The sequence below is a fragment of the Lepidochelys kempii genome, chromosome 8 (assembly GCF_965140285.1).
Source record: "Lepidochelys kempii isolate rLepKem1 chromosome 8, rLepKem1.hap1, whole genome shotgun sequence".
NCBI classification, from domain to species: Eukaryota; Metazoa; Chordata; order Testudines; family Cheloniidae; genus Lepidochelys; species Lepidochelys kempii.
Window position 1 is genome coordinate 97839146 of NC_136387.1, and position 12986 is coordinate 97852131.

At 41.1% G+C, this 12986-nt stretch overlaps 1 protein-coding gene across 8 annotated transcripts in view; it reads right to left on the reverse strand.

Moving 5' to 3' along the window:
* The window catches only part of OSBPL9 (oxysterol binding protein like 9), a 142037-nt gene that overhangs the window by 108100 nt on the left and 20951 nt on the right, over positions 1 to 12986 (reverse strand). For 7 of the 8 annotated variants that reach the window (XM_073357739.2, XM_073357740.2, XM_073357732.2 and 4 more), the window contains exon 3: positions 9758 to 9836. In XM_073357739.2, the coding sequence (XP_073213840.1) occupies positions 9758 to 9836 (79 nt within the window). Of the gene's footprint in view, positions 1 to 9601; positions 9710 to 9757; positions 9837 to 12986 lie in introns of those variants that run through there. The other variant, XM_073357734.2, reaches the window with a different exon arrangement.

Genomic DNA, 12986 nt, shown 5'->3' on the forward strand with positions numbered 1-12986 from the left:
ATTCTTTACTCTAGCAATATCAAGCCCTATGCACTGTGTTTATTTTAAACATAGCCGAACTGTTGGTGTGAAAATCTGGCTCCACTGAAGTCAGTGGTAAAACTCCCACTGACTTCAGTGGGAAAAGTATTTCACACTCAGTGCCAGGTAAAGTGGGAAAAACGTCAGACCTCACTGTAGTAACACCAAAAGGGCTATTTCATGGCTATGACATCCTAGGGAGAGGACTCTTTAAATTGGGAGGAAGACATTTTAACCATAGAACTGCAGCATGCAAAATGAACTGAAGTTAATATATGACAGTTCCACTGCTCTCTCTCCAGTCAGCTCCCTTTCCTTGCCTATAGTCAGGCTGAGGATATTCAGTCTTCTTACCTCCTAGGCTTTTAGTCAAGGCAAACAAATTCCATACGTCTGCTTGGACAGAGTATAGCAAGAGTGAAGTTAAGCTGTTTCTGCCATCAGTTAAGCAGAGGGCAGGTGAAGGATACAGAAGAGATAAAGCTACTAGGGCTCTCAATTAAAAAAAATAATCGTGATTAATTGCAATTAATGGCACTATTAAAGAATAACAGAATACAATTTAAATATTTTTGGATGTTTTCTACATTTTCAAATATATTGATTTCCATTACCACACAGAATATGAAGTGTACAGTGCTCACTTTATATGATTATTATAACAAATATTTGCACAGTAAAAAACAAAATAGTATTTTTCAGTTCCCCCATTACAAGTAGAGTAGCGCAATCTCTTTATCATGCAAGTTGAACTTACAAGTGTAGAATTATGTACAAAAAACCTGCATTTAAAAATAAAGCAATATAAAACTTTAGAGCCTACAAGTCCAATCAGTCCTACTTCTTTTTCAGCCAATCACTCAGACAAACATGTTTGTTTACATTTGCAGGAGATAATGCTGCTCACTTCTTGTTTACAATGTCACCTGAAAGTGAAAACAGGTATTCTCATGACACTGCTGTAGCCAGCACCGCAAGATATTTACATGCCAGATGCGCTAAAGATTCATATGTCCCTTCATGCTTCAACCACCATTCCAGGGGACATGTGTCCATGCTGATGATGGCTTCTGCTCGATAATAATCCAAAGCAGTGCAGACTGACATGTTCATTTTCATTATCTGAGTCAGATGCCACCAGCAGAAGGCTGATTTTCTTTTTTGGTGGTTTGGGTTCTGTAGTTTCCGCATCGGACTGTTGCTCTTTTAAAACTTCTGAAAGCATGCTCCATACCTTGTCCCTCTCAGATTCTGGAAGACACTTCAGATTCTTAAATCTTGGGTCAAGTGCTGTAGCTATCTTTAGAAATCACTCTCCTTACAGGTTCTCACCCCCCCCGGAAACCTGGATTTGTGCTGGAAATGGCCCAACTTGTGATCACCAAGGAGAGTGATCACTTTAGATAAGCTATTACCAGCAGGAGAGTGAGGAGGGGGGAGGTATTTTTTCATGCTTTGTGTGTATATAAGATCTTCTAAACTTTCCACAGTATGCATCCGATGAAGTGAGCTGTAGCTCACAAAAGCTTATGCTCAAATAAATTGGTTAGTCTCTAAGGTGCCACAAGTACTCCTTTTCTTTTTGCGAATACAGACTAACACGGCTGCTACTCTGAAACCAAAACAAATAGGTTGCACTAAGCCCATTCAATCCTGAAGTTTTTAATAAAAGCTGCTCAAAGTGAAAAAGAAGGGAGTTAGGGGGATGTCAACAATATCTAGTGTTAAGTAATGCAAACTGCACCATATGCACCCTTCTCTGATACCACCACAGAGACAGAATTTTACCAAAATATTCTGCCACTGTTAGAAGTTCATCCAAAAAGGTATTTAGAAGTTGTAGAAGCCTGTAAAAAAAGCTTTTCATTCAGAAAAACCTTCTCTACCAGTATTATAGTGTAATTAGTATAACCTTATACAGCCCTGTCTACATTACAGACCTTTGCAATTAAAAATCACAGCAGAGAAACAGTCAAAATATCTAGGAGAAAGCTTCAAATAGATAGAGGTCTCTGACATCAAGATAAGACTTGTGAACATCTTGGTTGAATTTCTAGACTGAATTCACAGAAAGAGGTTGTTTACTTGGTACAGTAACTGGAATTTGAGATTTTTGCCAATATGGGTACTCCATTTCAAGATGTGCATGCACCAGTGCACTCTGGATCAGATTTTCCATCAGCCATGTCCACAGGTCCGCACCCTACACATTCTTGTGCTCTGATGTGAGCATATTTAGGGGAGGGTGGACTCACTGATGCTCCATTTCCTTCTTAACCATGAAATCCAGACAAAGACTCTGAGGCAGAGGGGAAGGAGGATGGATAGTGGAGTATCCATAGGGACAAAACATCTGGAAGAATTCCAGTCACTGTACAAGGTAAAAAACCTCTCCTTCTTTAGTTATTATCCCTGTGGGTGCTCCACTTCAGGAGATTCCAGAGCAATACAGAGCAGAGTGTGGAGGCAGCAGATTCAGTACGCACTACAGAACTTCACTCAAAGCTGTCTCGGCTCTGGAAACAGGCATGAGAGCATAGCATTGGGAAGATGTGTGCACTAGAGACGAGGTGGTAGCCTTGCAGATATAATACATTGCTGCTCTGTTGCCTACCATTATTCTGACCGAGTGGCCCCTGACATGGTGGGGTAGGAAGTGATGGCAAGCATAACAAGTCACCCTAAGCTTTAATACATTGATGTAGAGGGTCACCTCCTGCAGCGACCATTTACCCCAAGCTATGAAGTCCTGAATGCATGTGCCCTAGCTTAGAAGGGATGCATCCGTGGTGATGGTCTTTGTGAGGGAAGGTTGCAAGAATGGCACTCCTACACAGACCTCTTGGGGAGCTTTTCACCAACTGAAAGTGTGGAGGACCCTCTGAAGTATAGGCATCCATTTGGACTGACTGATTGTTGGGGATGTAGACTGTCCTCAGCCAGGCTTGAAGATACTGAGAGCAGAGTCTTGCTAAGGGTGTAACAAATGTGTAGGCTGCCATATAGCCCAGCGGTTGAAGACAAGCCCTTCTGTGGTTTGTGGGTTTTGGTCTGTTGTAGAGATGAAGCTGAACATTGTGGTGAACCTATCCATGGGCAAGTATGCTCTGGTGGAGGAGTCCAGAGCAGCTCCAATGAGGTCTGTTCATTGTGTGGGTATAAGTATAGACTTTTCCACTTTGCACCGAGATGCACTGGACAGAAAAAGGAGCAGTGAGAAGGGAGGAAAATGAGCGTACAGTATTGGCTGCCTGCTCAGATGTTCTGGGAGTAGCCTCTAGAACTAGGAAGAGGAGCTGAAGAGGAAGCCTGCTCACCGCCTGCAGCCTTATTTATGAACCACACTTCACCTACCATGAGGGGGCAAACGTGCAACTGCCACTCCAGATTAACAGAAGCTGGCCAGAAGACTCCAGAACAACATAAACCATGCTCAGGCCCATTCCTCCTCCCCTTCTCTGTGCACACACGTGCCTGTCATTGCTGCCATTTCAGCTCTGCTCCTGCTGGTAAAAGTCTCATAGAGGACACTAGCAGGGTATGAGTCATAGAACTGAGCAGCAACAAAAAAAGCCCTAGTAAAAGTCGCTACATACAAGGTATAAATGCTAGAAAAATAAGGTCTCTAATCTGGTAACTTTTAACAGTGAGGGTAATTAACCATTAGAATAATTTACCAAGGATCGTGATGGATTCTCCATCACTGGCAATATTTAAATCAAGATTGGATGTTTTAGTAAAAAGACATGCTCTAAGAATTATTTTGGGGAAACTATATGATCTGTGTTCCACAGGAAGTCAGACTAGATGGTCCTTTCTGACCTTGTAATCTATGAATCTTCCAGCTGCAGCCATTTTGTGTGTTATTTTGTCCTCTGGGCCCTTATCCTTAATATGTCACCTCTACTGCTATAATCAAGTAAGGAAGCCCCAAAGGAAGAGCCCTGCATGAGAATCTAGAGAAGACGGCAGAAGCTGGGTGAGAAGCCAAGCCATGGAAACGTAAGAGAGATAGGTGAGAATGTACAGCTCCCTCCCCCAGGATAGAATGTGCTTGGGCCAGAGAATCTCCTCTCGGCCCCCTCTTGGTTTGCTAGGCTTTTCACAGAATATCAGGGTTGGATGGGACCTCAGGAGGTCATCTAGTCCAACCCCCTGCTCAACCAGGACCAATCCCCAATTTTTGCCCCAGATCCCTAAAGGGCCCCCTCAAGGATTGAACTGACAACCCTAGGTTTAGCAGGCCAATGCTCAAACACCTGAGCTATCCCTCCCCCCCCCCCAAAGAGATGCTGACCATCTCTCCTGAACCAGGATGCTGGGGTTGCCTCTTCTATTATCCAAGCTTCTTGCTGGTCCTTCCAGGATCCCCTCCCTCCATTTGCAAGGACTGGCCTCTCCTCCCACTGTCAGAAGCTCTCAGGCACTCAACCCTCCAGGGCTCTGAGCCCACCCTTTCACCCTGCCCTTACTTACTGGTGCTTCAAGCCGCCACATTAACACTGGCTATATGTGCCCCATCCACCAATTGCTGGTGTTGCGTGCTCTTCCCATGAACTGAGACTGTAAGTCCCCACCAGCACAAATGTTTATTAGGGCCCATAGCCTCACCCCATACTAAAGAAGTACTCTTCCCCTATGCACTAGGACTCTGTGCCTGGCTATCCACTCCCTTTACCTTCCAAACTGTGATTGCAGGCAGCCAGGAAAGGAACTGATTGGCGGGGAGGCAGTAATCTGCTTTCCCATCTCTCAGTGCACCTACAGAAGTAGAAGATGTGCACAGGTGCATTTATGCTTCCTTCTGATGGCAACATTGTGACACTTTGTTGAGGGAGGGATGGGAGAAGAAGAGGTTAAGCCCTGCTGTTCTCCATGGCTAGCTGCCAGAGAGCAAGAGCTACCTCAAGTCCAGCTCAGATCAATATACAGGACCATCTCTGATCTCTCAGCCCTTTATTTACACAGCAGCAGTGAAGCATGGCTGGCAAATACCTGCTATGAAACGATGATGCCCCCTTAGATCCACTTTCAAACAAAACATTTTCAGATGGAAGTGAGAGTGTGTCAAGTCGATGGTATCTTTTCCAAGTTAAAAAAAATCCACAATTCACTCATAAACTCACCAAAAAAAACTCAACCCCCGCCACCACCCACAGCGCGATTGCAAGTTGCAGCAGACATCAAGTCACATATCAAGAAGGCAAGACTGCACCTGGAACACTGTGTTCTGTTCATTAGATTTGTTTCCAAAACACTAACAATCTACAGGGCATTAAACGGAACAAAGTGATGGAAGGGGATGAAAGATTGACTTTCCAAAAGAAAAAAAAAACTAAGTATGTATAGCTTGGCTAAGTGATGAGCTAAATGTGTGGTGGGCAGAGGAAAAACACTCTGCAAGTATTTCAAGGGTCTGAACACTTAGGGCTTGTCTACCCTTGAAATGCTACCACGACAAAGCTGCAGTACCCTAGCGCTTCAGCGTAGATACTACCTATGCTGACAAGAAGGGTCCTCATCAGTGTGAGTAAGCCACTTCCCCAAGAGGCGGTAGTTAAGCTGACTTTCACAAATATCCTGAACAAACCTGGGCCTGATCCAAAGCTCATGGAAGTAAACGGGAGTCTTCCTCTTTACTTCAGTGGGCTTTGGTTAAGGCCCTAGAACAGGTCATACTGTAGGGCCAAACGATGCCTCATTCAAGCAGAGAAGGGATGAGCTAGATTACTTTTAAGTCTTTTCCCATCTAGTTTCCCACCCCAAAGTAAATAGATGGAATGTGCAATAACACTTACTGAGAAAAAGAAGAAAGGAGCAGAACTCTGGAGTAGGAAAGTGGAAATCTACTGTTAAGTAAGTGCCTTGACAAAGTCAAATCTAACTGAAAATAAATTTATCCCGTGGCAAACATTTATTCCACTGCCGTTCTTCTTTTATACCAAGTGATTAAAAAACATTACTTACTGCTCTTTGGCCTGACTGATGTTGATGCAATCATAACAGTTGCTTATTGAACAATTTTTGAAAGCCTGTATTTCCCTTCCATTAAAGAACATGGATGCTCCAAGCTTAACCCAATCAGAAGACAGATAAAGTTTTACATCACTGTTCTGTAATTGAATGATTGGTTGTTTTTGACTGGCTGAAGGTTTTATATTTAGATCAGTTTACTGGGGACACCGATCCAGGAATTAAGTTATCTGACCTTGTATCACGTGGTATAAATTACTGATGTCAGGCAAGGTACAGTAAGCAACAATTCTTATACTGGATAAGTTGCATAGTGATCTATGGGGCAAAACCCAACAAATTTGTCCTGAGGATGGTTAGATTTATACTCAGGGCTATGTGATTTACAGAATGCCCCTATGTTAAAGCCATGATGTGTGGAGCCCTGAGCTGTTGGAAAGAACAGACAAAGACACTAGGATGACTTTCAGTATGGTCCTGCTGTTGGAGGTTGGGCTGGGGTCATCACAGAATTTATTGTTCCTCCCTCTAGTCCCAGTGCTGAAGAGGAAAATATTGACAGACCATGATTTACAAAGCTTTCAAGTACCCTTTCCATCAGACACAAAGCAGCCACTTGCTTTTTGTGTGCTCCAAAACCAGACCTGAAACTGGCTAATCCTAGAGTGCCTTATGATTTAAGTAACTGACCAGTTTCCAGCACTCAGATAGTCACTAACGAGTGCTGTGGAAAAGATCTATGGCTGTCAGAAACAGCCAGGTTGGGAGTCTTAGCAGGAGCCAGTGCCCAGCTAACCACTGCGAGGATTCAAAAATGTTTTAACACCTCCCTTTGGTTTCAATTGGAGTTGCTAGATGCTTATAGCACTTTTGAAAATCTGGTCCAACACACACAAAACACATGTACACACACGTAACACGGGAAGGCAACATCCACATGACAAATTGATCAAAGGGCTCTGCAATTTATCATGCATCTTTGACTGTCTCACCTACCTCTCTAGATATTTTAACTTTCCAAAACACAGGTAGAGCTTGAAACAGATACCATATTACAAACTAAAAGTCAGCCTGTCCGGGCGGAAAACAAAAACAAAAAAAAGAGTTTCATCCTCCTTCCCCCAAATGTGGAATTCCATATAATACATCAAAAAAACTGCACCTAAAGCACAGGATGGGAAAGATCAGCCCTGGGCCACTGTTGGTATTTCTACACCTAACCGACCTTTACACTGAGGGTGCTTTTAATTCAGGGCCAAAAGTGGGGGGGGGGGAAGGGGAGAGAGAACCTGTCCCATCAATAATGGGAGATTCCCAATGGGACTCCAAAGTACTGGATTTTAAAATCACGAACCGTTTAGGTTTAGAAAATATTTTAGACTTTTTACATATATGTTTTATATTTACTACTTTCTCTTCCTCTTTCCCTTCTCAATTCAACTCCAGCTGATTTGGGCACATAACTGTATTGTCTTTATAGGTGGAAGAATAAAGATCTCCCCTCATTTTTTTTTTAATATATAGAAAATACAAGGCATTCCTAGAGTAGCTCTTCTGTAGCATGTGGGATTTTTATTTAAAAGGTCACTACAAATACTGATAGTGTGCATCTTACAGAATAAATTCTTGCTAAGCAATGCGTTCATGTATTACATATACATACATTCATATATGATAAAATCTGATTGTATTAAAGGTTTTATCAGAACTCATTTAGAAAAATCTGCATTACTCAGTCATGGCTTCACCACTCAGGAGTGATGCAATCATCCCAAATTCATTCCCAATAAAACCTTTATGCCATAATAGTCCAGGCATTACACAATTTATGTTTTATAGGATATGTAAAACCTTTAAAAATATAACTTTTAAAAAAGAAAACTTCCACAAGTCTAAATTTGTTTTACATTGTAACCTCATAGCATTTCAATTTTTACTGTAAATTTAAAATGCAGAGTCAGCAATGTACATTGATATTTTTTCCTAACATTAGTACAATTTGCTGGCTATAGGCCAAGTTACAGACTTCAGCGAATTAATGTAAGCACCTTTAAAAAGTGGTTCTAATAAAGAAATTGCTGTATTGGACATAGATCCTAAATTAGAAAACAAACAAGCAAGATAACTGTTTAAAATGTACACATATTTTTTAACATCTTAACGTTCTAAAGCATGGATATCTATCTACCTGAATATGATTGACAGAATTAGTACTTATGGAGGAATTGTTTAAGTATCCTACCAGATATAGTTTATTATAAGCAAGACTAATATTTGTATCAAATGACTGTCTTCTCTCGAGAGGTTTTGGTCCCCTTCCATAGGGAAACAATACAGCAGATGAGGAACTACAACAAGAGGAAACTGCACAAGAGTTATTTCCTTAGGAACTGAAAACAAGAGAATTCCAGGTTTCACCCTTTACCTGCATCAAACTCTCATACAGAAATATTTATAAATATTTAGCTCTGTAGCATTGAAGACCAGTGTTTTGTATTCAGTTGTCTACATTAGAAATTAGCTTACCTTTGGGTTTTATCAGCTATCCTTGAGAACAGAGGAGTTAAGTGTTGCTGTCAGCAGAGCTTTATAAAGCTTAATGTAGTGAAGCTAGAGTACAGCCATATCATTTAGGAGGTACTGTAGCATAGGAAATACATATGCCAATGAAAAACATGGTGCATGACTAATGTTTATCATTAGATATTATAGAAATACATTCCCAAATACTGCCCGTATTTCACCTGAATTCAAAATGCACGCTGATTTTGAAATATTAATTTGCAAATCTATACAGCACAATGAAGGTTATAGATCTATTCTAATTTTATACAAATGTAAATGCTGACTGTCACATTCACAGCCCTGAAAGATTTACTTAAAACTTTCCAACTCCATAAGACAGTTATAAATAAAATTCTTCCCTCACTCTACATTTCAGAGAAGCAGTGGGGGTGGGGGAGTACAGGGAGAAGGACAAATAGATGTTAATTGAAGGTTTTAACTCAAGAGAGAACTACATGATTTTAACCGTACGACAGGAGAAAAGAGGTACTTTAGAACAAAATGTCATGACAATGTTTACCAATGCTGTGGTTAAAGATATTTAAGGGTTCTGTAGCAACCATAATGAGAACGATTATACAGTACCTTACCCTTTCTACTGGTGAACCATAGCATGCAATGACGAAACATAGCAGTGGCAGATGGCATTGGAGTTAGTAAATATGATTAAAAGGATAAGAGCAGAGAAATGGTGATTGGCAGACAACACACAGAAATGCAGATGAAATGAATGCAAACTTGCAGCTCTTGAAGCAAAGATCCAACTTTAAGCCAAATGTTGCCTCTAGTCTCCTCAAAACTGAGTTTCAAATCCAAATGAACACAAATTGCAACCTTCACACAGGTCTTGTGACTCTTCATGCAGAAAGGCTTAATCATATATCCTGACACTGAAGATTGACAATGTTTTGCCAACACTACCCATCAGCAGAAACCCATTATGACTGATTTAGCCTTTAAATTTTTAATCCCCAAATCCTGCCAAAGATACAGTCTTTTCTAGCACATATGTATCTACTGCAGATATAAATCCCTGCCTAACCTTGCAGCACCTCTGGATCCAGAATGTTCCCAGGGTGCTCATTCATGCAGTTCAGTAGCCAAACATTTAAGATCATCCATCAAACACCAAAACAGGAAGATAGATAGTCGCAGACGGATCTATTGCAAGAAAAAAGAACCTCATCTTTCAGCTCACCCTGGAAATGGAAGGTTTTCTGATCAACAGTTATTGTGAAGGTGCTGTCGTCCTCATCGTCTATACCAATCACAGCTCCCTGTGAAACAAAGAGCAAAAATCCTGATAAGGCAAGCAGTGACATCAGCAGCACACACTATCACTACACTACCAGAATGTAAAAAGCATTGACAAAATTGGAAGTAACCTGGATACTGCAAAGAGGAGGGGGGGGGGGAAGGAAGATTTACTGTCTGTATTTAAGTATAAGAATTAAACCAGATACTTGGTGAAAAGACTGCACCTTGGCTGTAGAAAAAAACCAATGGCTATTTCTACAAAGGCTTCATAATTTTCTAAATAAGTGTATACATATTTTGTTTTTGAGATAGACTTAGCATTTACCACAGAACCATTATAAAGCAAATAGTACTCTATTTTGTATTGCACACCAAGAAAAGTAATGAATATCATTAACACTATCATGTATGAAACAATAATAGTTTTCAATACATAATCAAATGAAATCTCTCAGGAGATCTTATTCAGTCTCTAAACAAGATTAATAGTCAGTCATTAGTATATTCTACTAGTACTGTAGTGGTTAACTTTTGCCTTTGTTTTCTCATGTGCTGAGTTACTAGAAGGAATAGACAGATATTTTAAATGTATATATACTCAAGTGTTCATTTCCACATTTGTTCACAGAAAAACAATTATATATGCCTGACAGAGGATGACAATAAGGAACATTCCAGTACATTCAGCATCCAGTTCAAAAGGCTTTTAACTCATCCATGGATTTACTCCAACCTCTATTCTCCTTCCTCAAGTCATCTAGAATAACCTTCCTCTCTGCCCTATCCTTACAATTACACCCCATGCAAGAGCCTTCTCCGGTGCAGCACATAAGTCTGAAACTATCTAGGTTTCTGCCTCACACAGTCTCTCTCATTTTAAGTAGCAACTGAAGACATCTTTTCTGCCCTATCTATACTTAATTTCTCTATTACTCATTAGATCTGATTTTAACACTAAAACAGAAATACAGTTTATATGAAACCTGGTAATACAAAATGTTATTTTGTATGATGAGATCTCTTTTCCTTTTCCTGAAAGGCACAATATTGATAGAAATAGCTGTGCTTAAAATATTCTGAAAAAGCAGACAGAGGTTCTTACAAGCTTCTTCGATGTACAGCCCAAATACCGTCACCTCAAGGACAGAATTACCCCAACACTACCTTTGCCTGAAAGTCTGAAGAAGCCAGCTATTTGTTTTAAATTACTTAATAAGCCAGTGAAACCTGGATTCACTGGAGCATTCAGCAAACCTCAATGTGCAGAGATCACGTTACCTACATGTTTGCAGCAAGTTAATCTCACACTACATCATTCACATAAAACGTGTTCACTCTTGCCTGACAGCTCAGCAAACTGAGTTTCCACTTTGAAGTTTGCAGTGTTGTTGAAGACATGTTGGTCCTAGGATATTAGGGAGAGACCAGGTGGGTGAGATAATATCTTTTATTTGACCAACTTCTGTTGGTGAAAAAGACAAGCTTTTGAGCTAAACAGAACTCTTCCTCAAATCTGGAAAAGGGCCTGATCCACACTAAAAAGTTATATCTGGGTCAGCCTATCCTTCAGGGATATGAAAAATCCACATGTCTTGAGCAGCGTAGCCAACCTCCGGCGTAGATAGTACTAGGTTGGTGGAAGTTACCACCTTCCAGGGAGATGAATTACCTATGCCAATGTGTCAGCGTAGGTAATGTCTATGCCGAAGCACTTTAGCGGCACAACCACAGCTATGCTGCTGTAACATTTCAAGTGTAGACAAGCCCACAGAGCATCACAGCTAAATACAAGGTGGAACAGATTGTTTAGCAAAAGTAGTTAACACATACTGTAAGAGACCATTCAAAGAGAAGTGGTCTGTTATCTTTGCAAAAAAAGGGGAGGTTACTGGGTTGCAGATTGCTGTAATAAGCCATAACTCCAGTGTCTTTATTAACACCATGTTTTTTAATGTCTAGCAAAATTATGAATTTAAGTTCATTGGCTCATCTTTTGAAGGTGTTTATGAATGGCTTCCTCTGAGGAAAAGGACAGATGTGGAGTGATCATTTTGTGAAAAGCATTATCAAGGAGACAGTTTTAGATTCCAATCCAGTTTACAAATTCAAGGGGCCTCAAGAGATCATTAAAACTAGAAAGACAGTACCCAAAACCAGTGTTTAAATAAAACTAACGTTATGACTCTCAAACCAACATAATAGCAGGACAGAAACCAATTAGAATTTGACAGTTTAGTTTTCATAGTGCTGATCATAGAATCATAGAATCATAGAATATCAGGGTTGGAAGGGACCCCAGAAGGTCATCTAGTCCAACCCCCTGCTCAAAGCAGGACCAATTCCCAGTTAAATCATCCCAGCCAGGGCTTTGTCAAGCCTGACCTTAAAAACCTCCAAGGAAGGAGATTCTACCACCTCCCTAGGTAACGCATTCCAGTGTTTCACCACCCTCTTAGTGAAAAAGTTTTTCCTAATATCCAATCTAAACCTCCCCCACTGCAACTTGAGACCATTACTCCTCGTTCTGTCATCTGCTACCATTGAGAACAGTCTAGAGCCATCCTCTTTGGAACCCCCTTTCAGGTAGTTGAAAGCAGCTATCAAATCCCCCCTCATTCTTCTCTTCTGCAGGCTAAACAATCCCAGCTCCCTCAGCCTCTCCTCATAACTCATGTGTTCCAGTCCCCTAATCATTTTTGTTGCCCTTCGCTGGACTCTCTCCAATTTATCCACATCCTTCTTGAAGTGTGGGGCCCAAAACTGGACACAGTACTCCAGATGAGGCCTCACCAATGTCGAATAGAGGGGAACGATCACGTCCCTCGATCTGCTCGCTATGCCCCTACTTATACATCCCAAAATGCCATTGGCCTTCTTGGCAACAAGGGCACACTGCTGACTCATATCCAGCTTCTCGTCCACTGTCACCCCTAGGTCCTTTTCCGCAGAACTGCTGCCTAGCCATTCGGTCCCTAGTCTGTAGCTGTGCATTGGGTTCTTCCGTCCTAAGTGCAGGACCCTGCACTTATCCTTATTGAACCTCATCAGATTCCTTTTGGCCCAATCTTCCAATTGGTCTAGGTCCTTCTGTATCCTATCCCTCCCCTCCAGCGTATGATGCCATCCTAGGGGCCACAACCCAAAAGGTGAGAAGTGTTCATATTAATAAA